Consider the following 27,217-nt stretch of genomic DNA (forward strand, 5'->3'; position numbering starts at 1 on the left):
AACCACTGACTTATGGAGATGATAAGGTATAGCTGGTACAGACAAAATGGGTCAAATGGCCTCCTTCTGTACTGAAACATTCTATGGTTCTAGGGCTTTGATAGCTGGAAGACTGAGGAGAGAGAAAACAGGAGAAAGATGGTAGGACAGTCATTTGTGTGAAGAAACTTATCATTCCAGCAACATCTCTCCTTTCTAATATGAAAAATAAAATCGACTTCTTGGAGAATTTATCCTCCCAAAGGTCACGAAGCAAGGATCCTCTATGCCACTGGAACCAACTCATTGAATTGAATTAGCCTTCATAGTCACATGAAAAGTTTGTAATGTAATCATTCTGACACCATCTGAGGCACGGGGTAACTAGGTACAGAATACTTAAGTATGTGTTACAGATGTGCGAGGATCATAAGTGAAAGTTCAGCATATGAATAAAGAATAAAGAAGTTTTCTTTTTTAAAAAGCACTCGAATTTTAGTCTTTTCACCAATTCCGTGCCAACCTTCAGACCACCGGGCCAAAACACTGGGCTTCAAACCTCATGGCCTTGTTTCCAGTCCCTCCAGTCTCCTGTATTCGGCACCCCACATGCCGGCCTGACCCAGGACCACCTCTGGGACTCACCAAGACCTCTGGTCTCCTCCATTTGCCTCCGGTAAGTTAAAGTTCAATATTTGAAAAAAAAACAGAGGGATAAAAATGAAAAAGAACGGGCAGAGCAAAGGATTGCTGGTTGGAGCGCATTATTCTGCCGCCATCTTGGATGGTGACAAGGTGAAGTAAAACGAAGGTAAAACGTGAAAGACACACAATATTCGAATGGAATTAAGTCTGTGGTTCACATCTAATTGAGGAAGTGCTTTGATGGTATGATGGTCCTCCCGTTCAGGCCTCCTTTTCCCACAGTAACTCGCTCCTCCAAGGAGAAGCTGTTGAGCTGACCCAGCTCCTCTGTTCGCTCTCTGCTCCCAGCACTGCCACCCACAAGAGCTTCAGTTATGAGGCGCAACAGGGAAATGAGAACCCTGTCAAATTTTTCCCTTCCCCAGCCCAATGGGATTAATCCTGCTGGTGGGCTAAGATCAGTGCAAACTAGGATATCATTTATTGGAAAGATAATAAAAACTTATCGGTTTTAGGGGAACATGAGGAAGGTTAAGGTTGGGAAATCAGTACTTGAACACAGTTTCACAATCTTTCTAAATTTACCATTACTAAGTTAGTGTCATGTATTTCAAATTATTAGTCAGATTTCCCAACTACATAGATTCTGTTTAAATTGCAAAGGTTGATTTGTTATGGTAAATTGTTGTGAAACACTCAGTAAACAGAGGTCAGTTTTGCCAACTCCAGAACTCTTTAAAACTGACTGTGAAGCATAGAGACCTGCCAGTGACGGATTGCTTCTCATTTTCTCCAGTTCTTCAAGATGTGGAGCAAGATGAGGCTGCTGTGCACAGCTTTGGTTTTAGGAATTATTGGTAAGTCAATGCCAATCTCATACAATTATTTTATTTTTATTGGCTGCTCACATTTCAGTATCAGTTTGCTCTGCAGGGATAAAGTTACTACATTTGGGACCCTGTCAGAATTTTTGCCTGGGAGGGTAATGTCTAGTCATGGAGAAGGCATTTTAATTTGTAATCATCAAATGCCCAGAGCAGAGGAGAGCTATTATACTCTTTGCAAGTAAAAATGTTGATGGCTGAACAGAAAATATTGTCTTGATGTTTTGTTATCAAGAGAGTGATTTAAGTTGCAGTTGTACTTAGAACCTGTCGGAAGCTCTGATCTGTGTATGGTGGTCTGTAATTGTTTGGAAGTTTGAACTGATTTGTACTGCCTTGATATCCTGAGAGGGGATAATCACAGTCAGACTAAGAAGGGCAGCGATTATATTGGAACAACATCACCTGCCATTTTCCCCTCCAAGCCACTCTCTATCCTGCTTTGGAAAAAAATATAGCTGTTTCTTTACAGTTGTTGGGTCAAAATCCTGGAACTCCCTCCCTCAGGGTATTGTGGGTCTACCCACTTGGATGAAGGCGGCTCACCACCAACTTCTCAAGGGCAGCCAGGGAAGGACAACAAATACTGCCCCCGACCAGTGATGCCCACATCCTCTGTGTGAATAAAAGAATTGCCACTCTGCTCCTATATTTTGCATTAATGCCGAGCTCTGCAATTTTTATCAGGAGGTTATGGCGGGTATAGCGTGTGATGTGTAGAGAGTGATAAGTTGTGGGTAAACTTCATAGTGACCAATGAGTTAAATAGGTTTTTAATTGCCTAACGTTTCCTTGATAACTTGATGGATGCTGAACCCTCTGAATTCCTCAATGTTACAGGTTTTTCTCGCCATGAATACATACCCTAGAAACATTACGATTTAAGCATGGATGTAGCTTAATTATTAACTGTGGAACTCAACACCCCACCTCTTTCACCTCTCCCACAGAACCAACCCCTATACCTGAACTGACTGCACAACTTAATCCAACCCCCTCCCATTGCCTGACTTAAGCTGACTGCTTCTTTAGTCAGGGATTCCAATCTTATGGGGTGGGGATGTTTATAATAGATTTTATGATGAATGCAGAATGAAGGCATGTCAATGTGCTCCTGTCCCTCAGGTGGAGTCACAGCATCTGCCGGTGATAAATTACGCTGGTGCACCATCAGTGAGCAAGAACAAATTAAGTGCAACAACTGGACGTCAGTCAGCTGTGTCCAGGCTGACTCCATGAGTGACTGCATTCAGAAAGTTGCGGTAAATGTCAACAACATATTTACTAAGGTCACTGTATAAAGTGTGAAACACACAGGCTTGTCCAGTTAGTCTTTAAGGGTCAAATATCAAATGAGTTTGAGACACTTGTACTGGACGATTAATGTATCTCAGCTAGCCCTCTTTTCATGGAGGGGCTCTGAAAGAGGTCAAGAATAAGACTTCTCACTCCAACTTAGAATGGAAATGTTGCATGTTCCCAAGGTACCAATACATAGAGAAATGACTTGTTTTGTCAGTTTTAATTATATCAGCTAGAAAGGTGGATGAAAGGAGTGTTGGGTGTATGTTAGAATGTAGGGATACATTTGAATTTTTGAGATGCCAAAGTTGGAAACTGACAGGGGCACATTGAGAATTGGAGACCATATTTGAAATATAAGAAGTACATTTAGCATGTTTCTGGAAAGTGGGGGTGAACTTATGAGGGATAGATAAAATTTGTGTTAGGACGGAAACTACCGTCCCGGTGTTCGTTTTGGAGAGAGAGAGAGAGAGAGACACCCGACCAGATTCAGAATACAACCCGCTTTATTTGGGAGAGAGAGAGAGAGAGAGAGAATCGTCCGTGATACAGCAAGCTGTCTGGCTTGCTGGAGAAGGCGCGTTCTAACCCTTCTGCTCAAATTCGCCCCAGTTATACCCCTCGCTGGCCAGTGTTCCCGGTCAGGTGTCCACGTCTGGCCTTCCTGTTGGCTACTCGTTCCCGGGCAAAGCATTCTGCTCTCTGGTTGGATGGTTTGAACTGTCTGTCCGTTTGCCTTGGAGCGGGCAGTCCCGTAGACATTGTGGGGCCACTGGTCCCGCTTACTTAATTAGTGGTTTACCAGAAACAATAGTTCATTACCATTTAAGTGAGTAGTTTCGATGGTTCAATTGACACCTCAAATAATCCAATTAACAATGTCTACCAGTTACAAATTCCAGAGGTACAATTAACAGGCTGTCTATCAGCTAGCCTCTGATCAGATTAGGAGGCCAGCTGTTTCCAGTTCAGTGATCATGATAGTTTAACCATTTCAGGCCCGGTATTAGAAGCACTTGTTACAGTTATAGCTTTTACCCTCCCTAGATCTAGTGTGCCCACCCCACTAGTACAACTACCCCAACACTCCCTCCCTTGGCCTCTATTGAGGCCATACCACCCCATGCCGTAAGAAACGCAACACCACGAGGCGACCGGGGTCTGGTGTGCCGGCAGACGCCCCCACAGACGTCCCTTTGTCATATCCGAGTACGTTGTCTTGACCAGAATCACCGGTTCTAGGGAGACAGTCATGTTGGGATGAAGGGTGCCCTACGCAACACGCCGCAACACAATTTACAAATAGATAATTAAAACTACATGCAAATCTAAGTTAATAGATAAAACAACTCTGGCAGGCTTCTGCGGAAATGACAAAAGCACAGAATTAATCAAGCATGGCAAAAAACATGGCAAAAAGACAAACAGAGCACTGTACGCGAGTACATAACAGTCGCAAGAGATTTGGAGTGGAGGAATTAAAATAAGTAAGGTGTCCGCAGAACGCAAGTCTGTAGTCCAAAGAACCCCCAAGTGTAAACATTAGTTGTGAGTGTACGCTACCAGTCAGGTACTCGCCAGCGGCCGGAAACCCATTGAAAAACTGTACTGTGCCCCGGTCATTCCGCAGACCAGGATGCTTCACAGGCCTGCAGCTCTGTCCGACACAGATGCAAAAGCCAGGCCTTCCCATAAAAACATGAACGTAGGCCTCCACTTCCGAATTCAAGGCGCGACTGTGCCTGTCTTAGGTAGTCCCTCACCTGAGGAGACTCACCCGTCATTGGCTAACCAGTCATTCCTTATTGAGCAATGGATAACCGTATCCATGTCAGAAGCGGCAAGGACGAACTCCGGGTAGTGGCCAGTTGCTCTCCGGTGGCCCCCGAGACCAGGCGAATCCATCGGGCGATATCAGATGATGTGTAGTAGTCACTGATGTGACCAGTAGACGAGTCGCCGGGGCACACAGCACACCTCAACCCATGACTGTAGCATACAACATAAATTTAAGTGTTGCCAATGTAAACGGACAAAACAATTAAGGGGTCTTTGGAGAACAGGCCTCACAATCCCAGGGTCTGAAGTAGAAGGGTTAGTATTGGGTAGTAGGAGGAAAAGAGGAAGCACAGACACGTACAGTGAGCCATAACACCCGACGGGAACAGACGAACCCGAACCAAAGGCACCGTGCCAGCTGTCATGCACCGGAGATAGAATGATAACAGTGCATTGCATACAGGACGGCAAAGCCGCTTCCACTCTTCACTCGGAGAAGAGATCTCTGGCAGCGGGACGCCCAAAAAGGCAATTGAAACCCGAGTTAAACAGTCAGGAAACAGCTGGCTGTACAAAAACACAACAGGAATGAGAGAATAGCTAGTCACGACAATTGAGCTGGACATTGGTAAATGCAGTCATCGTGCAGGGTTTGTACTAACTGCAACTTGTACTTGATCCTTGCGCCCACACCTCCACACTCACTTCCCTCCAAGGCCCCAAGGGATCCTTCCATATCCGCCACAAGTTCACCTGTACCTCCACACACATCATCTATTGCATCCGCTGCACCCGATGTGGCCTCCTCTATATTGGTGAGACAGGCCGCTTACTTGCGGAACGCTTCAGAGAACACCTCTGGGCCGCCCGAACCAACCAACCCAATCACCCCGTGGCTCAACACTTTAACTCCCCCTCCCACTCCACCGAGGACATGCAGGTCCTTGGACTCCTCCACCGGCAGAACACAACTACACGACGGCTGGAGGAGGAGCGCCTCATCTTCCGCCTGGGAACCCTCCAACCACAAGGTATGAATTCAGATTTCTCCAGCTTCCTCATTTCCCCTCCCCCCACCTTGTCTCAGTCGGTTCCCTCAACTCAGCACCGCCCTCCTAACCTGCAATCCTCTTCCTGACCTCTCCGCCCCCACCCCACTCCGGCCTATCACCCTCACCTTGACCTCCTTCCACCTATCCCACCTCCATCGCCCCTCCCCCTAGTCCCTCCTCCCTACCTTTTATCTCAGCCTGCTTGGCTCTCTCTCTCTTATTCCTGATGAAGGGCTTATGCTCGAAACGTCGAATTCTCTATTCCTGAGATGCTGCCTAACCTGCTGTGCTTTGACCAGCAACACATTTGCAGCCAAAATCACAAGTCAAAAAGTTCGTCAGGAGTGTCAACACGAATAGACAGGGCAGCCAAACTTTCACTGTGACCAGAAAAGGACACTATGCAGGGGATCAGCAAATGTACTGCATGTAACAACCCATTATACATTCTCACAGGAAAATCTTAAAAGCGGGATGTCCTCATTTGTAGAAGACTTCGCGTCGCGACAAAAATGAGAGAAAAAAACCCAATCTAAGCGCTTCTTCAGTTCGCCCCCAAGAGTACCCCGGAAAGTTCTAAAAGAAAACGCATGCAAGACAAACGTATTCAGAAATCATAACACGGCGGCGATAGGTCGATCTCCGTCTCAGTCTCCGCCGATCTGCTTTTCCCATGGGAGGCATCCGCACACTCTTGCAGTACAGCTTGGTAGGGCGGGGGTGCAGGAGATCTAGCATCGTCTTTGCCTGTAAATGCCCGGTCTATGGTCCGGGTCACTAGGGCTCTAATACAGGGAATACAGCAACAGCCACACGTAATAAAAATAGCAATAGAAATGCTCAGCCCTAGGGCTAGGATTGTCCCCCACTGTCCGAACGTCTTATTCAACCAGTCCACCACCAGGTTACTAACCCCCGACTGCATCTTCAACTCAGTGGCTAGAGCTCGCAGCTTCCTCAGGGTTCTAGTGAGCTTCCCATCTGGACCCGTATTATTTGCTATGGAAGTGCAGCACATAGCGCCAAACATTGCACACACCCCTCCTTGGTTGTGTTATTCTGTTCAATGAGGGCCCGGATGGACTTTAAGACCTCGCCCGTCTTGGGACCCTCAGCGGAAAGGACTGGCGCAACCGGGATTGGCGTGGTTGTGCTCAAGTCCGCCTCGGGTGGGAAAGAGAGGTATGCAGCCAGCCCGGTCAGGACCGTGCATTCCTGGACCGGGTGGGGAGTTCCCACAAGGCTCACTGAAGACAATGAAGGGCCCCCTTCGACCGGACCGGCGGAGACAACACCCTTTTCCTCCCATTGTTCCCTCTCCCAGACCGGGTAAAAAGTGACAAGGAAGAAAGACTTCCATGACGCGGGACCCTCCCCTGTCCCTCTCCACTCCCTGGGCGGGTCCCCCGAGTCAACTCTCTGTTTAGCAGTACTCCTGGGATATGTGCACAGGGAGTCTAGGGTTTTAACCATTATCGAGGGGTTAGGGAGGGTTGTAGTCAATTTCACTAATATCTCCGCCCTCAGAGTCGGGGCCAGCTCAAGCATCTGAAGGAGGTTACTCCTTTCCAACGTGACACAATCGAGAAGTAATTGCTTTGTTAGGGACAAATTGGCGGACAGACTCAGTCGCCATCACGGTACTCCGGGGTGACGTGTGCGCACGGCCACCAACCTGGACGGCCCGTAATTAAACGCTTCCATCACACAGCGGGTTGGGGCAGCTACCGTGGTATGCCTGGTAACTCGGCTTCTCTGGCCAGGGCTTCAGCGGCTGAAACAAACTGAACCCTCCCAACACCACTACCTCATTTCCAGTAAGTCTACCTCGGTCAAATCAGTCCTCCGGTTTTCGTGATTTCCCGCCGTATCACTCATGTCCCTTACGTGTTAGTCCTGTACTCCTAAGTCTCCGTCCGTCCTTGTTTTGGGAAGCATACACTTAACCCGATTTCATCAGCGCGGGGGGAAGCATACGCTTAACCCAGTACTGTCAGCGCGGGGGGAAGCATACGCTTAACCCAGTACCGTCAGCGCGGGGGAAGCATACGCTTAACCCAATCCAGTCTGAGAAGGGGACCTGTCTACGTTCCCCTCTCTATTCGTCCCTCACCAGATCCACACTTCAAAGTACTTTAATACTCACCAATTCCGACTCCTAGTGTAATTACTCACCGATAATACCCCCGATTACCGATCCACTCCCGAACCCCACTCTCTTGATTCGCCGGACTCCGGAGTTCCAAACACCGATACCTAGCAGGCAAACAGACTGGCCCGATTCTCTCTCCCAATTTCGGTTGGCAAGAGCTTGTGAGGCGCCGAATTAAACTAAGAATTTAGAATATTCAAACACTACACAAAAGGGACCTTTACACAAACGGCGTCCCCGGACCCGATTTAAAGTGGCCAGCCTTTCGGCGATCCTCAACCCCTGCCAACAGGCGTGTCTCTACTCCTTCCACACGTTCAGGCTCACCATCTGTTAGGACGGAAACTACCGTCCCGGTGTTCGTTTTGGAGAGATAGAGAGAGAGAGACACCCGACCAGATTCAGAATACAACCCGCTTTATTTGGGAGAGAGAGAGAGAATCGTCCGTGATACAGCAAGCTGTCTGGCTTGCTGGAGAAGGCGCGTTCTAACCCTTCTGCTCAAATTCACCCCAGTTATACCCCTCGCTGGCCAGTGTTCCCGGTCAGGTGTCCACGTCTGGCCTTCCTGTTGGCTACTCGTTCCCGGGCAAAGCGTTCCGCTCTCTGGTTGGATGGTTTGAACTGTCTGTCCGTTTGCCTTGGAGCGGGCAGTCCCGTAGACATTGTGGGGCCACTGGTCCCACTTATTTAATTAGTGGTTTACCAGAAACAATAGTTCATTACCATTTAAATGAGTAGTTTCGATGGTTCAATTGACACCTCAAATAATCCAATTAACAATGTCTACCATTTACAAATTCCACAGGTACAATTAACAGGCTGTCTATCAGCTAGCCTCTGATCAGATTAGGAGGCCAGCAGTTTCCAGTTCAGTGATCATGATAGTTTAACCATTTCAGGCCCGGTATTAGAAGCACTTGTTACAGTTATAGCTTTTACCCTCCCTAGATCTAGTGTGCCCACCCCACTAGTACAACTACCCCAACATTTGACAGCCACATTTGAAAAGTTGAGTGTCTAAATAGAATGTGATGGATTATATTTGGAATGTGAGGGGTATATTTGGAATGCAAGGGATAGAATTAGTTGGGCAACTGTAAATATAGGGAGAACTTGTATCAAGGTTCTGTTGACCCTGACACACCATGAACTGTCAATGGAGTTTGGAGGTTCTTATATTAAAAGTGAAGGAACCTTACTAACAAGACAGCACAAGTTTAATGCAAAGATGACATAATCTCACCTAGGATTGGATATTCCTTTCTATATTTTAGGTTATCAAAGTAAATCAACATGGTTAGTATGCTTGAAGATGACGCCAAAATTGGAGGTGTAGTGCTCAGTGAGGGAGGTTGTCTCAGATTACAATGGGACCTCGATCAGATGGACTGATGGGCTGAGGAGTGACAGATGGAGCGTATTTTCGATAAATGTAAGATGTTGCACTTTGGGGAGGCAAACCAGGACAGGACTTATGTACATAACGGTAGGGTCCTGGGGAGTGTTGCCAACCAAAGAGACCTTGGGGTGTAGGTGCATAGTTCCTTGAAACTGGAATTGCAGATTGACAGAATAGTGAAGAAGGCATTTGGCACGCTTGCATTTATTGGTCAGTGCATTGAATATAGGAATTGGGATGTCATGTTGCAGCTGTACAGAGCGTTGGTTAGGCCACTGTTGGAATACTGTGTTCAATTCTGAGACAGGAGTTCAATTTTATTAATCGCTGAATTTTGAATTAAAAAAATAATAGTCTCTGTGATGGTGACCCTGAAGCTACAGAATTGTCAGAAAAACCCATCAAGTTCACGACTAGATCTGCCATCCATACTTGGTTGTGTCTACAAATGAATCAAGACCTACAGCAATAGGACTGAATCTGAACTCCCCATGAGATGACCATGCATAAGTCCTAGTGGAGGAACAGTAAGGCGGGCTACAAATGTCAGTCATCTGGTGAGTTCTACATCTCATGACTGAACAAAATAGTGAGCCAACAACAATGAAAGTGTTAATACCTTTATTCTGAGTGAAGCAAGATTCTATTTTACAGGAATCTTCAGCCAGACCTCCTGGTTCTGATGCCAAGTAGTTGGCAAGGGCTGCAGCTTTCTGACTTGCACCCCTCCCTCAGCACTGAGGACCGATCTGCAAACATATTGCAGGAGGTCACCTCTGCATTATTGTGGCTGACAGCGGAGTTGTAACCCACATTTGTGAGTGAGAGGGTTTAGTTGGAATCAGGGGAAGGAGAACTTTATAGAGTGACAGAGGTGAGATGGAACCATATTCGCAACAAAGGAGGAGCCAATCACAAGTTCATGAATATGTAACATTTACTCTGAGGAAGTCAGTTCACTCACAGAATCTCTTGTTTTGCAGCTGGCTGAAGCTGATGCTGTTGTTCTTCACAGCTCATTAATGATTATCGCAGAAAAGTGCGGTCTAGTCCCAGTTATGACAGAATACTACAACAAAGGTAGGTGTGTCTCCACACTGACTCTCAGACTTACCTTCCTCTCTCTGTGCCCGTGGATATTAACAATCTCAATTTCCCACCATCGGCCGACCTGATAATCTGTCAGTACCTGATCAGACAACTGTTCCTCCCCATTCCCCAGTCCCCTCCACAATCAACCGATGTTCTGGTGGCATTTCCCCCACATGTAGTGATCCTCAACCTCACCCAGGCTGACTCTCCACCAGCCATATCAAATTGTATCCAGTGTTGTCTTGGTGTTACTTCAGAAACAGGTATAAATTCAAAGGGAGAGGTTTAAATATTTTCTTTTCGAGGCTGTTGTTTGTTTTCCTAAAATACCAGCCACTTCTACACGATTTTCTCAAAAGCCGCCCTGTACCTGTGCACTGGCATTCTGAGGAGGGCACAGTTATACTTTGTCACTTAAAATAAGAGCAGCAGCCCCGGGACGGATGCTCAGATACACCAGGGGCATGTGCCACCCAGAAGGTTTCCTACATTTAGCAGCACTGGCTGTGACTGAAACTCCATTCACAAAGGGGTGATCAGGCATCAATGTGACAGTGAATCATGTCTCCACTGTACACACTGTCTGACAGGAGCTATCAGGGCCACGTTTGCCTTTAGCTTTTCCCCTGCAGGAACATTTCAGGCTATAGTATCTGTCAGCCTTGTTAATCAGCTGCACTCATGTGAAGCAAGTAACTCATTGGTTTCCCTCGATAGCTAAAAATGGAAATGGTACCATTGAGTGACTAGGATGCTTTGAGAGAACTCTGTTTTAACTCTGCCTTAGAGTGCTGCAAATAAGTCTATGGATTGATTTGTTCTTAGTCGACTGCTACTGACCCCTTGTCTTGCACGTGGCTCTGAAAGGGTTAATTCTTGTCTGCATGTAATAAGTGCCACCCACCATATTGACGTCATGAGGACTTGTTGAGAGAGCAAATTAGGTTCTTAGTAGAGATAGACATAAGACAGTCTTTGTGGTATTCCTGTTCAAATAATCTATAAATGATTGCAGAGATGCAACAACCGACATCTTAATTACACTATAAGACTCTTCTCTTTTGAACTGAAACTAGATATTCACACACACTCGATCACATTGGCCCTAAATAATGCGCACACTCAGATGACATGGATGGCAAAACACACAATATCTAAGCCTTCCTAGGCATCTTTCCCCTGAAGTAAGGCTGCCTCACTCCCTTTCATACTGTGACACTCTTTCTTCACTGAATAAACTGAATCTAACTCTCTCCAGGACAGTTTACCTCTAGCCTGCTCCATGACAAGGTTTTCGCTACTCTTGCCCTCTCAGTTGCTTTTGTTGTCTGACTAGCATTATCATTTACATCATCATGCATATACCTACCCCCGATTGACTCCTGGATCAGTCCCAGTCTGGATCAGTTGGGACAACTCCACATCACTGAGGCTTAGTGACTGTCTGTCACCAATCTGCAGCACAATCTCTGGGGGGGCAGGTTTAGGAACTCACCTCTGTGACACAGACCCAAACCAGTCCCCAGTCACCACTCAATTGCTAAAATAGGAAGCAGAGAGTAGAGGTCAACCCTTCAATCTGAGCACGTCTAACATACTCTTTACATTGTTTCCTTTTATCTACAGAGAATCTGGAACCATGTAGGAGCTCAGCACCGTACACAGATCCATGTGAGTTTCAGAAGTTATGTTTTTGTAATAAATATTTATAGGAATTGTAATAAAGTGCTTAAACTTAGTATGTTAAATACAGATGAATTTTGCCTCCTCACTAGGACACAGCATATCTCCTCACTAGCAGTGCATTAATCATAGAATCATACTGTACAGAGGAGGCCCTTTGGCCCATCAAGCTTGTACCGGTTGTACCTCCTGATTGGAACTGGGGCCAGTTCAGCATCATAAATTGCATTCAGGGGACACTTGGGGAAGGATGTCTAACTGCAAGCCAATTCCTAGGCAATAAGTGTTGAACTAGTCTGACATCTAGCCCCTCCCATTTATCTCTCCACCCCAGAGGCTCCCTGCCTTCATTCCTGATGGAGGGCTTTTGTCTGAAATGGGAGGAGAAAGTGATGACTTCAGATGCTGGAGATCAGAGCTGAAAGTGTGTTGCTGGAAAAGCACAGCAGGTCAGGCAGCATCCAAGGAACAGGAGAATCGGCGTTTCGTGCATAAGCCCTTCATCAGGGATTCCTGAAGAAGGGCTTATGCCCGAAACGTCGATTCTCCTGTTCCTTGGATGCTGCCTGACCTGCTGCACTTTTCCAGCAACACATTTTCAGTTTTGTCCGAAATGTCAATTTTCCTGCTACTCGGATGCTACCTGAGCTGCTGTGCTTGCACCATTCTTATCTAGTCTGACATCTTGTCTCTTGTTGCTGTATCGAATTTGTTATTCCACTGGGCACCGACTGTTTTGAAGAAATGCTCTTTGTGGAGTCAATCAGGCTTATTCCAATTCTTGGGATTATTGGTTTCATCTTTCATGATAACGAGCTTCTCCTTTTGAGGCAGAATGTAGATTTGAAGGTTCTGATGTCACACCAAAGGACCCAGCTCCAAATTTAAGGCTGTGATTTTTAGTGCAGGATTCCCACACTATTGACAATTATTTCGCTCTGTTAAATTACCTTAAACACCTCAAGTAGGTTAAACTTTCATCTTCAATTCTAAAGGAATTACAACCAGGCAATGGTTATGTTTGAACCCACGTGTCCTTGAAGAGGGAGCACACAGCGTCCACCAATATTCACGATGCCTTGAGAGAGAGGTGGGCAGCATGGGGGAGTGAGGGCTGGCGGTGGAGGGGGAAGAGTGTCTATCTCTCCCTCCAACTCCAATTTTGATTTACACCCCTCCCTAATCGTCAATGGTCTACATTACTCATAATGGGGCTTTGCATACAAATGGATCACTATGAGAAGGTAGGTGATTTACAGGTGGGTGGTTAATAGAGGATGAAAATATGCCACTGATGGTTTATCAATGGGAAAAAAAGAACTGTTCAGTTATATAAGAGCATTTCTGGATGCAAAACAAAAACAGCCTGACAACAATTGAATCCACCAAGTCTTGTTTCTTTCAGTTCTATTTTACAATGTACCTTGAAGATCGTGCATACATTGCTGACTGCTGTTGTGTTTGACTTCAGTTGTGTATATAGTGGCTGTTGTGAAGGATCAGACTTTGACCTGGGACACTCTGAAAGGCAAGAAGGCATGCATTACAGCTCTTAAACGAACCGGTTGGAATATTCCAATGGGGCTGCTGATTGCCCAGGACAAAATCCAGAACTGCAGCCTTTATAATGGTAAGTAGATGCTGTTCTGTTTGACCGGAGGTGTCAGCAACTGAACAGCATCGTCTTTGCATACATTCCAAACCTGTTAGTCTCCTCTTTGGCTACTGTCCAATTCCAGCTTCACTCTCCGTCTCCCTTCCAATTAATCTCTCACTCTACCAAAGTCACAGCTACTCTCTCTCAACAATCTCTAATCAACCCATTCAGAGGTGTAATGACACAGCTTGGAGTTTGGGGCTGGATCTCCTCACTGAGTCTGAGCTGTATCTCTTCACTGAGTCTGGGCTGTATCGCCTCACTGGGACTGGGACTGTATCTCCACACTGGGACTGGTGCTGTATCTCCTCACTGGGACTGGGGCTGTATCTCCTCACTGGGATTGGGCTGTATCTGCTCACTGGGACTGGGTCTGTATCTCTCATTGAGACTGAGGCTGTATCTCCTCACTGGGACTGGGACTGTATCTCCTCACTGGGACTGGGGCTGTATCTCCTCACTGGGACTGCACTGTATCTCCTTGGAAATAGGCTGTATCTCTTACTGAGACTGAGGCTGTATCTCCTCACTGGGACTGGGCTGAATCTTCTCACTGGGACTGGGGCTGTATGTCCTCCTTGGGATTGGGCTGTATCTACTCACTGGGATTGGGCTGTAACTCCTCACAGGGACTGGGGCTGTGTCTCCTCACTGGGACTGGGGCTCTATCTCCTCACTGGGACTGGGGCTGTATCTCCTCACTGAGACTGGGGCTGTATCTCCTCACTGGGATTGGGCTGTATCTGCTCACTGGGACTGGGGCTGTATCTGCTCACTGGGTCTGGGGCTGTATCTTGTTGGGACTGGGCAGTATCTCCTCACCGGGACTCGGGCTGTATCTCCTCACTGGGACTGGGGCTGTATCTCCTCAGTGGGACTTGGGCTGTATCTGCGCATTGGGATGGTGCTGAACATCCTCACTGGCACTGGACTGTACCTCCTCACTACGACTTGGGCTGTACCTCCTCACTGGCACTGGACTGTACCTCCTCACTATGACTTGGGCTGTACCTCCTCACTGGCACTGGACTGTACCTCCTCACTACGACTTGGGCTGTACTTCCTCACTGGCACTGGACTGTACCTCCTCACTACGACTTGGGCTGTACCTCCTCACTGGCACTGGACTGTACCTCCTCACTATGACTTGGGCTGTACCTCCTCACTGGCACTGGACTGTACCTCCTCACTACGACTTGGGCTGTACCTCCTCACTGGCACTGGACTGTACCTCCTCACTACGACTTGGGCTGTACTTCCTCACTGGCACTGGACTGTACCTCCTCACTACGACTTGGGCTGTATCTCCCCACTGGGACTCGGCTATTTTTTTTATAGAGGCTTGAGTAGGTGGGACTTGAATGTGCGCCTTCTGGTTCAGAGTTGGTTTCCCTACCACTTTATCACAAGACCCTTCAGTTACTTTCTCTCCAAACTTTGCAATCATTACCACCACCGATTGCTGTCCCATTCAGATTATACTTGTGAACCTGTTTGTGCCCCTTTCAGTCCGCACTGTTGTTCCTGGTCCATTCAGAATAAATGCCTGTTCTGATTCCAGTCAGTACATAGTCTGTTCTTGTTCCATTCAGTAAACCGATCTGACCCCTTTCCCACTGCTCTGCAAATCTATTCCTGCAATTCCCAGTCAAACTGTGAATAATGATTGTGTCGATTGAGCCAATTGAGGACAATTTCTGCTTTCTTTCTCATTCAAGAAACTTATTTCGGTGAAAGCTGTGTGCCTGGGGCAGATCCTGACAGCAACCTGTGCTCCCTTTGTGCTGGCCAAGAGCACGCCTCATCGTCCGGAATGGACAAGTGTGCCTTTAACTACAATGAGCAATACTTTGGCTACAGTGGAGCTGTCAGGTACATAACTTGTTTCAGAGTGTTGGAATTATTCTGCATTCCCCTTCTGTTACAACAAAAGAAATTTTACTCCAATGATTGTAGTGAATCCAACTCCTCTTACATGCATCTTACTTTCTTATTCCTTGACAGGATATGTGCATTAATGTTTAGGCCAATATTTGTTGCCATCCCAAATTGCCCATAGGGCAGTTAAGAGTCAACCACATTGGTGTGGAGTCAAGTGTATGTTAACCAGATGAGGATGGTACATTTCCTTCACTGAAGGGCATTGGTGAACCACCTTGAGCTTTCTTGACTATTGACGCTGATTTCATAGTTGGCCTGATTCCAGGTTTTTAATGAATCCAAATTCCACCATCTGCTATGGCAGAATTTGTACTCAGGTCCCCAGAACATTAACTGGATCTCTGACGTGATGGTCACATGTTGCTGGGGAGTCTCTGGAGGCACCAGCTTAGAAGGTATGCTTAGCCAGAATGTGTATAGTAAGGATAATGTATATAAATAATTACTTTTGGAAGCCCTCATACACCAGCCCGTTTCTATTGTGCACCCTCAACATCCTCTCAGATACCACCAGTAGGTGGTGTCACAGATGAAAAGACCTAGCAGAGGTTTGGAGCAACAAACAAAAAAACCTAAACACCCATAGCTGGCTGCAAGTTGATGTCATAGAAGAAAGTAAACGTTTGAGGAGAATTCTAGCGAATTGGACAGAGAGATGTGTGTGGTTGGTGCCCTCGGAACATGCACTGAGATGCCAGTGTCTGGTGTCCGACATGGAAATCATATAGATCAAGTGGTGCTTTCAATCCCTTCTGGTTTCCTGGTCAAGTATTCCCGACATCAGGACTGTTTGCTGAGTTTGGTTAAGACAGGAGTCTGAATATTAATGAGTTGAGTTGTGCTGTTGACAAGATGTTTAAACAATCAATAATTACCATCAATTGGCACCTTACCACACCACACCACGCTCTGGGGTGTTCCTCCTTATCACCTACACTTCAGAAAGGAAATGAAATTGAATGTCCATCTATTGCAATGATCTCACTAAATCCAATGATTGGTCTGTCAGTTTAAGAGTCAAGACACCTCATTTGTAAAACTAGTCATCAGGATGCAAGCCACCCAAGGTTGTAATGAAATGCAAGGCAAATTTATTCCCCATTCCTGGTTGCCCTGACTTTGATATCATAGCCTGTTTCCATACTGATGGGGATCTATTTGGCCCAACAAGTCCACACTGACCCCTTCACTTCCCAATCATGCTGCAATTCCCCTGACTAATATGCCTAACCTACACATCCCTGAACACTATGGGCAATTTAGCGTGGTCAGTTCATCTAACCTGCACACCTTTGGACTGTGGGAGGAAACCAGAGCTCCTGGAGGAAACCAATGCAGACACGGGAAGAATATACAAACTCCACACAGACAATAATCATGATATTGCAAGAGCTATATTGGGTAAAAACCATGCAAAACCTATCCATTTTAAAATGATAATTATTTATTGGAATTTCTTGCAGATGCCTGGTGGAGAAAGGTGATGTTACATTCATCAAGCACACAACTATCTTTGAGAACACTGATGGTATGTATGTGAGTTTCTGATCTTACAGTATTAAATATTGCTGTCAGTAGTAACTAAACTCAGACTGGGTGTTGACTGTAGAGACAAGCACACCTGGTGGATTTTAAACACAATTCTAAAGTTTGGCTGGCCAGTTTTATTTTAGGAGCTGAAACATTAAACCCCTCAAACTTGCTCCCACATTTTCTCACATCATGTCCTTATATCCAACCAACCTGTTTTTAATTCCCTATTTTATACTTTTCCCCAATAAAATCCAACTTATCTTGAGAGTTGAATGAGACACAAACTGTCCACAGTTAACTGGGAAAATCTACTAATGAGTTGAACTGTAGAAGATATTTAAAGAAACATTTACTGTAATGCTGAGTCAAAATTCTGAAAAACAAAGCGTTCCTGGGGAACCTACTGACATGACTGGGAAATTAGTTGAATGGCAGGCAACAGATAGTCGAGATAAGTACTCACTTTGGGAGATGTGACCCAGTGGTGTTCCACAAGTATCTATGTTTAATTATCAATTATTCACATTATTCATTAAAAACTTGGCACAGAAAGCCATATGTTCAACTTTGCTGCTGACACAAAATTAGGCGGCATTGTAGGCAGTGTAGCTGTAACATAAAATAACAAAGGATATTGATAGCCCATGTGAATGGGCAGAATTGTGGCAGATGGAGTTCAGTAGAAGCAAATGTGAGGTTATCTCTTTTGTACTGAGAAGTGGATAGATCAGTGTATTTTCTAAATGGTATGAGGCTGGATTCAGTGGATGTTCAAAGAGACTTGGAGGTCCAGGTGCAAGATCTTTAAAATGTCACAAACAGGCACAGAAAGTAATCAAGAAAACCAATGTTCTATCGAGTAGAAGGATACAGGAGTTATGCTGCAGTTATACAGAGACCTGGTTAAGCATAGCTTAGAGCACTGTGAGCAGATCTGAGCACCACACTTTCAGAAGGACATATTGGCTTTGGATGGACTACAGTGCAGGTTTACAAATATTGTAATTCGACTGCAGGCGTTAGTTTATGCTGAGAGATTATGCACATTAGGCCCGTTCTTACCAGAACCTAGAAGGTAAAATGTGATCTGATTGAAGTCTTTAAAGGTATTAACAGGAAACAGCGGGATAGAGAAAGATAAACTATTTCCATCAGCCAGAGAGTCTAAACCTAGGGAGCACAGTCTGAGAAGTAAGGCTAGACTGTTCAGGAGAGATTAAGAAGCCATTCCAAATACAGAGGGTAGTAGATGTTTGGAAGTCTCTTCCACAAATGGCAGTGAATGCTGGGTCAGTCGCTAATTTTAAGTCTGAAAGTTAGATAAATTTTTGCCAAGCAAGGATGTTAAAAATATGGGGCAAAGGGAGGTATATGGAGTTACATCAGAGATCATCTATGGTCTCATTGAATGGTGGAATAGGCTTGAGGGGCCAATGTTGTTCCTATGTTTCTGAGCCACCACTGATCTTCAGCATTACAGTCTTTTAGAATAGAGTTTGTATTTCTATGATCCTCTTTGGGATGATGAGTTTCAGGTTTCCCTCATAAATGGCCTGATTTGGATCTTACTTTTGTATCTCCTTACTCTTGAGTCTCCAACTTAGGAAATTATGAATCTCTGCATAAATGAATCTGATTCACACTATTAGCACCTCATTGGATCATTCCTCAGTGTCCTCAAAGGGGATGCTGGGCTATTTACTTGTGAGCTGCATGATACTGATGCCAATCCTTTTTCTTAGACCAGGTGTAAGGGACTATTTAGTTTACTTGAGTAGAGGAACAACTGCTAGTGAGTCTTAACAAGAAGAGACCCTTGTAGTTCACGAGACGTAGTTTATCAGTCACAATATTGCTAAAAATATTGAGAAACATATATGGCACACCTTTCTCCTTCAAGTCCAAAGCTATTTTCATTTCTCCATCTAAGATTGAATAACACCATCAGATTGGGGAGAGTTTAATGCAGTTTCTGGCATTAACCCTTTCAGAGGAATTTAATCCAACAAATGCAAGCCATGCTTATGGAATCTACCCTTGGAATGTATTCTCTTAGAACCTGGAATGAACTAACTAATGGAACGGTGTTCCTGTGAATATGTCAGTGAGGGCTATTGGACAAACATCGGTTCAATGCATATAATTGGCACAGTGGCTCAGTGGTTGGTTCTGCTGCCCCACAGCACCAGGGACCTGGGTTTGATTCCAGCCTCAGGCAGCTGTCTGTGTGGAGTTTGCACATTCTTCCCGTGTCTGTGTGGGTTTCCACCCATAGTCCAAAGGTGTGCAGATCAGGTGAATTGTCCATGCTAAAACTATCCCATAGTATTCAGGGATGTGTAGGTTAGGTGCATTAGTCAGTGGTAAATACAGGGTAGGGCAATGCGTCTGGGTGGGTTACTCTTTGAAGGGCTCGTGTGGACTTGTTGGGCCAAAGGGCCTGTTTCTGCAGTGTAGGGATCTATGACTACAATTAGTTAATTAAAGCGAATAAGTAAATGAAGTTGTCTGATGGACTTGATAGGCAAAAACTGCCTCAATAGACTTCCTGTGCCTCTAAATCAAAGGGCTATAAATTTAAATCCTGCTGCAGAGATTTGAGCAATTTTATGAACTAGAGCTCTTTATACGTTTCCAGTAAGATTGGGTTGCTTCTTTCAAATTAGCGGCAGCAGTCAAGTCTTTGGCCCCTCTAGCCCTACCACTGCCCTCTGTGGAAGAGAGTTCCACATACTCATGACCTCCTAAGGGGAAGAAAAAAAACATCTCCTTATCTCTGTCACCTTATTTTTAAACCATGCCCTAGTACTAGTCTGTCCTGTAAGTGGGAATAAGAGGGGCGGTAGTGATTGTAAACTGACCGGCTGAAAGGGCGGTAAAGGTAGTATTTAAAAAAGTATGTGGATCAGTACTGGGAATGCAGTAACTCACAAAGCTATTGGTAATGAGTTGTAAAGCAGATTTAGGGATTGCTCATTGTCAGCCAGTCAGCAAGAACACGATGTACTGAGTGACCCCCACTTGTGCTATACATTTCTCAGAATCTCACACTGATTCAACAAAGGGGACAAAATGCTTCTTTGCCAAATCACTGAACATTGTGTGAAACAAAGGGAGACATTTATGATCACCATCCTTTACTGCCCAAGGCAGATTTTACCTGCATATGATGAGGGAAGCCCCATTGTTCTGCTTAAGTGGGCTAGATGAACTGCTTACACCTTCCTAATTCAAAGTGTCTTTGATTCAGATCAAGATACAATCTCATACTTGTTAGTTAATTTATTCTCAATAGAGTAATTGGAAATTTTTTTGTAGAAAACTGCTCCTTTTCGAGATTTATCACAAACGCCTATGGTGGACTGAAGGATTTTGTTTCTGTATTACAGATTTCTATGACTGTAACACATTGGTCTATACAGAGATGGTGATATTTCCTAAGTATGTAATAGGCTTTATCACTTTTCAAATGGCCACTCCATGTTACAGCTCTAGATTCCAACTTTTTCTACTTTCCTATGATTCTGTGCCCAGGCATGACCAATCAAACACAGTCAGTGTGTTGGTAAATAGATTCACATAAAAAAAATGGAACACTCTGGGCATTCTTTCCTGAGTGGTTCTGTTTCATGTGATGGCAAGAAAAGAATCAAGGTGTGACGTGATGTGACACGTAGAAGACAGAGGGTGGTGGTGGAGGGTTGCTTTTCAGAGAGGGGGCCTGTGACCAGTGGAGTGCCATAAGGATCGGTGCTTGGTCCACTACTTTTTGTCATTTATATAAATGATTTGGATGTGAACATAGGAGGTATGGTTAGTAAGTTTGCGGATGACACCAAAATTGGAGATGTAGTGGACAGCAAAGAACGTTACCTCAGAGTACAACGGGATCTTGATCAGATGGACCAATGGGCTGAGAACTGGCAGATAGAGTTTAATTTAGATAAATGTGAGGTGCCGCATTTTGGAAAGGCATATCAGAGCAGGGCCTATACACTTAGTGGTAAGTTCCTAGGAAGTGTTGCTGAACCTGGAGTGCAGGTTCATAGTTCTTTGAAAGTACAGTCGCAGGTAGATAGGATAGTGAAGAAGGCTTTTGGTATGCTTACCTTTATTGACCAGTGCATTGAGTATAGGAGTTGGGAAGTCATATTATGCCTGTACAGGACATTGGTTCAGCCACTTTTAGAGTATTGTGTGCAATTCCAGTCTCCCTTCTATAGGAAGGATGTTGTGAAACTTGAAAGGGTTCAAGAAAAAAATTATGACTATGTTGCCAGGGTTCAAAGGTTTGAACTATAGGGAGAGATTGAATAGGCTGGGGCTCCTACCCTGGAGCTTCAGAGGCTGGGGGGTAACCTTATAGAAGTTTATGAAATCATGGATAAGGTAAAGAGATAAGGTCTTTTCCCCGGGTGGGAGAGTCCCAAACCAGAGGGCATAGGGTTCAAGTGAGAGGAGAAAGATATAAAAGGGACCTAAGGGGCAATATTTTCAAGCAAAGGGTGGTGCGTGTATGGAATGAGCTGCTGGAGAGAGTTGTGGAAGCTGCTACGATGACAATATTTAAAAGGCATCTGAAAAGGAATGATTTAGAGGGATATGGGCCAAATGCTGGCAAATGGAACTAGATTAGATTAGGATATCTGCTCGATATGGATGAGTTGGTCCAAAAGGTCTGTTTCCATGCTGTACATCTCTACGACTCTATGGCTGGATTATTTTGAGGTTAGTTGCTCTGTGAGGTTTTGAATCTGTGTACCACTGCTCTGTGTATTCTAAACCAATTGATGTTTCACTTTCAAGGTAATTCACAAGAGGAGTGGGCTACAGGTCTCAACTCCAGTGACTTTAAGCTGCTGTGCCTTAATGGCAATCAGGCTCCAGTAACAGATTATAAGACGTGTCACTTGGCACAAGTACCAGCTCAGACAGTTGCATCTCGTGCAGAGACAAGGGATCAAGTGCTGCAGTTTTTAAAAGACCAACAAGTGAGTATTTGAACTTGGCTAAATGTTTGGGGCTTCTTTTTATACAACTCACTACCAAATCACTTAGTCTGTTGGAAAAATAATTAACACAGACAAATACAAAAAGTGGAGGAAGGGTTGGAAGAAAAGGAAGAACTGAGTTAAAATGGAGTTGGAGGGGGTGATAATGCACTCTAATCCCAGCACTGCTCACCTCTCATTCTGGCCTTTACCAATTGAATACAAGCAGTCACAGTCTTTAGGCTTTGGTTTGAGCTTGCTTCCAAACATTTCAGATTGGTGCACTTTGAGATTGAATTGTTAAGATGGAGCTTTACTCTACTTCCATTCTGTGCTATAGCTGCTGTAGCTGACCTGCTATAACCCTCACCAACTCTCGCCAATAATTCATCTGGAATTTTTTCACATCAAACACATGCCATTACTTCATTCATCCATTCATGGGATGTGGGCATCTTTGGCTAGGTTGGCATTTATTGCCCATCCCTAATTATCCAGAGGCCAGTTGAGAGTTAATTACATTACTGTGAGTCCAGAATCATATGTAGACCAGACCCAGTGAGGATGGAAGATTTCCTTCCCTAAAAGACATGTGAACCGAATGGGCTTTCACAACAATCGAAAATGGTTGCCATTAGGCCAGCTTTTCATTCCAGCTATTTATTGGATTAAAATTTCACCATCTTGCTTGGGTAAGATTCAAACCCGCATCCCAGAACCTCAGGCAAGGGTCCAAAGACATCACCACTACCACACCACTGTCCCCACCCAGTAATATCCATTCTCCAAGCTCAAGAAGAGACAAATTTGAAAATTGGAGAGAATTGCTGAGTATGAAATCTCTTCAGTGTGAAAACAGGCCATTTTGCTCATCAAGTCCACATGAACCTTCTGAAGAGCATCCCAGACCCTGCCCTACCCTATCCACGTAACCCTGCATATCCTCTGACTAATCCACCTAATCAGTACATCCCTAGACACTATGGGCAATTTAGCATCGCCAATCCACCTCACCTGCACAACTTGGGCTGTGAGACAAAACTCACACAGACATAGGGAGAATGTGCAAACTCCACACGGACATTCACTGGAGACTGGAATCAAACCCAGGTCCCTAACGCTGTGAAGCAGCAGTGCTAACCACTGAGCGACCATGCTCAGTGTCTGGTCAAACCCGTCAAGGTGAGTGTGACCTACTGTTTGGGTCTCCCAAGGCTAATTGAGCACATGATGTCCATCGGTATCACTACATGTCCTGATAATAAAAGCCAGTTCATGTGCAGACCATGAGAGTATGTTTATTCCATCAGTAATCAGTGGTTTTTCAATGCAGCTCAAACATGGCCGCGGTGGATCTGAGGAGGACCAGTTTGCAATGTTCAGTTCGAGCAAGTTTCATGGCAAGGGTCTCTTGTTTTGGGAGGGTACTCAGTGTCTGATTGAAGTGCCCACCACAAGTTTCACGCAACATCTGCGTGAATGGTACGTCACAGCGATGGAAGCGCTCTACACCTGTGAACCTCCTGGTAAATATGACTGGAACACCCTACTTCAGTTCACTGTAATGGGCTGCATAAGGTAAACTTTCGTGCACTGGGAACCTGGAATCTCCGAATAAAAGGAAACGGGACAGCTCCTTTCCTTTTTCACAGACTTATTAGAGTAACCGAGTATCCTTTAAACTTGGAATGAACTGCATGATAGGGGCAATGTAGAAACAGTGAACACATTTGTACTTATCCAGTACCAGGAGTGAAGGCAGCCAGAACAGGGCACTTCACAAGGGCCCCAGAATTGAAAATTAGACACTAAATCAAACTAGGAAGCTTAGTCGAGAGATCAGATTTCAACAGAGTTCTAGAGGGGGGAGTAACGTTGAGAGGCAGAGGCAGCTAGGGAGGAAACTGGATGAGTGCAAAATGCTCAAAAGCTGAAGAAGATTACAAGAAAATGAAAGGGCCTGGCCAAAAGGGGCTTCACCTGAACATGAGCTTCAGAAGGACAATGCCTGATACCATTAACTTTCAATTGCTATTTTTAAAAATGCTGGAGAAACACCTTGCTCAATGGTTAGCGTACCATAAACAGTACCCACCTTTGAAACTTTTTAGGCCTTTAAAGGACAACTATTTAGGCCTTTAAGGCCTTTCTGCCTGATCAGTCAGAGGGATCTGAATTGTGACTGTGTTTCCTGTCTTTGCTAAATCTTAAAAAAAAACTTAATCTAGCGCAGACCGGTAAATCTTTGTTTTGAAAATTTTGATTACAGTGAAGAAGTAGACAAACGATAGTGAATCTTTATGAAGGAAGTGAGGACTGCAGATGCTGGAGATCAGAGTCGAGAGCGGGGTGCTGTGCTTTTCCGGCACTCCACTCTCGACGCTGAGTCTTTATGAACCCTGGTTCAGCAAAGCTTCAGATTTTCGAATGGAGGGGAAGGATTTGGAGAGGAATGAAAAGGTTGGGGTTATTGTCATTAAAGTTGAGAAGGTATGATGGCCAAGTGGTATTATTGTAGAAGAGGAGTGGCACAGCGGGAGCGTGGTGGGCCCATAATCCAGAGGTCGATGGAGCGAAACCATCCTCTCCTATTTTGGGGTGGCATGATAGCCTAGTGGTTAGCACTGCTGCCTCACAGCACTAGGGTCCCAGGTTCAATTCCAGCCTCGGGCTTGTGGAGTTTGCGCGTTCTCCCCGTGTCTGCGTGGGTTTCCTCCGGGTGCTCCAGTTTCCTCCCACAGTCCAAAGATGTGCAGGTCAGGTGAATTGGCCATGCTAAATTGTCCATAGTGTTAGGTGCATTAGTCAGAAGGAATAGGTCTGGGTGGGTTACTCTTCAGAGGGTCGGTGTGGACTAGTTGGGCCGAAGGGCCTGTTTCCATACTGTGGGGAATCGTAATAATAAAGATTGAGAGGGGATTTGACAGAGGTAATTAAAATTATGAGGTACTAACATAGACGGACAGGGAGAATTTGCACAAATTGTCAGAACTTTTGAGAGCTGGAGAATACAGATATAAACTGAGTAACAAAAGAGTAGGATGTGAAAGAAGGGTAAAGGTTTGGTGTGCAGATTGTGGTTACAATATAGAATGCTCTGCCTGAGCAATGGAGTAGATTCAATCTAGATTCCAGAAGTGAATTAGACAAACACCTGAAGAGAGACAATTACAGGGAAAAGAGGTAGGTGAGGGAGAGAATGTCCAGCTGAGTTGCTGTTGCAGAGAGCTGACATGGGGCATGATGGTAATTCCACATTGGGCATGACAGTAATTACACTAGCAGTTTCAACCTTTGAATTCACACCCACAATAATGAACGGGTGGTAGTTGTAGACTGACAGATACAGAACCAAGAGTGTGTTGCTGGAAAAACACAGCAGGTCAGGCAGCATCCGAGGAGCAGGAAAATCAACGTTTTGGGCAGGAGCCCATCATCAGGAATGAGACTGGGAGCCTCAAGGGTGGAGAGATAAATGGGAGGGGGGAGGTGGGGCTGGGGAGGAGGTAGTCGGGAGTGTGATAGGTGGATGGAGGTGGGGCTGAAGGTGATAGGTCGGAGAGGAGGGTGGAGCGGATAGATGGGAAGGAAGATGGACAGATGGGAGAGGTCATGAGGATGGTGCTGAGCTGGAAGGGGGTGGGGAGAGGGGAAATGAGGAAACTGGTGGAGTTCACATTGATGCCATGGGGTTGAACGGCCCTGACACAGAAGCTGAGCCATTAGAAGATTGGATTATTACTCTCCCATTGACATTCTCTTTTATTACAGAATCCCCAGAAATCTATCGCCTTGGCCGTTGCCAGACCTCACATTGAGTCAACTCCGATTTCCCCAGTGACCGCCCAGAGATTTGCTGTCTCTTTGTTCTTCCTTCTCCTGAAGAAGGGTTACACCAGAAACACTGACTTCTCCCCCTCCTGATGCTGCCTGGCCTGCTGTGTTCTTCCAGCCTCCTGCTTGACTACGTTGCTTCTCTCCAGGCTGATACCAGCCTCAGTGCAACAATCCCTTATCTATGTCTGCCTGGGTGCTTGGATGTGCTGTACTTCTGATCAATAAACCTGAAATTGAATCTGATTTCCGCCTGTCACTAAATAAACTATCTCTATCGGTAACTATGGTTCAACTCATTGAGTAATTGTGAAGTTCAGTAACTGTAAGAAGGTGCTCAGCTGGTGATTTCAGATGGAGGGGGGATGTGGTTGATTCACATCATCTACATTCAACTCCAGCCCATATGGGTACAATGATATCTCCTTCAGCTAACAGCGATTTGGACTCAGCCAGATTCTTTAGATCCTTTTGATAACAAAGCAGCAAAGACACCCATCTGGATATCCCCTCACATCAAGGTGTGGATAGAGTCAAATATTTTTTAAAAATCAACAAATCCACTTGCAGATTGAAGGGAGGCATGATGTGGAGCAGGTCCAAAAGCAGCTGTCTAATTTAAATATTTGAATATGATTGTGAGATTCAAATTAGCAGGATGCATTTCAGCAAGTGATTATACCACTTCCCCCACTGGGTTGTAGCTACTGGGAACGTTGCTTGGTGACTGGCCATCTGCATCTGGGATCACCCCACTGGGGTGGTAACCTGTGACCCTGTTTTGAAATTCAATCCCAGGATTTGGGCATAGCTGCCTGGGCTGGCACTTATCACCCATCCTTAGGTGCTCCAGAGAAGATGGTGGTGAGCTGCCCTCTTGAACTGAGCTGATCTGTTTAGTGTTGGGAAGGCCCATAGCTCTGGTGAGGGGAATGTTCCAGGATTTTGACAATGAAGGAACAGCAGTACGTTTCCAAGTCAGGATGGTGAGTGGCTGGGAGGGGATCTTTCAGGGGGTGTTGTTCCTTGTATGGACACTGGGGAGGCACAAAGTGAGTTACTCACTGCAGTATTCCTAGCATCTGACTTGCTCTTGTAGTCACTGTATTTGTTTGGCGAGTTCAGGTCAGTTTCTAGTCAATACGTTTCCAAGTCAGGATGGTGAGTGGCTGGGTGGGGATCTTTCAGGGGGTGGTGTTCCCAAATACCTGCTGCCCTTGTCCTTCCAGATGGAAGCATTCACGGGTTTGAAAGGTGCAGTCTAAGGATCTTTGGTGAATTTCCGCAG

The 27,217-nt window shown here is 45.4% G+C and overlaps 1 protein-coding gene across 1 annotated transcript; it reads left to right on the forward strand.

Annotated features, from left to right (window-relative positions):
• Positions 1-1,384: 1,384 nt before the first annotated feature.
• LOC132821618 (serotransferrin-A-like) lies at positions 1,385-26,170 on the forward strand. The gene is made up of 10 exons (XM_060834302.1): positions 1,385-1,481; positions 2,634-2,770; positions 10,182-10,278; positions 11,917-11,961; positions 13,445-13,603; positions 15,349-15,502; positions 17,035-17,099; positions 21,911-22,095; positions 23,429-23,621; positions 25,867-26,170. Exons 1-10 carry the CDS (start codon positions 1,430-1,432, stop codon positions 25,911-25,913), a joined length of 1,134 nt encoding a protein of 377 aa, XP_060690285.1. The 5' UTR covers positions 1,385-1,429; the 3' UTR covers positions 25,914-26,170.
• Positions 26,171-27,217: the final 1,047 nt, after the last annotated feature.

This window comes from Hemiscyllium ocellatum, chromosome 13, assembly GCF_020745735.1.
Source record: "Hemiscyllium ocellatum isolate sHemOce1 chromosome 13, sHemOce1.pat.X.cur, whole genome shotgun sequence".
Taxonomy (NCBI): domain Eukaryota; kingdom Metazoa; phylum Chordata; class Chondrichthyes; order Orectolobiformes; family Hemiscylliidae; genus Hemiscyllium; species Hemiscyllium ocellatum.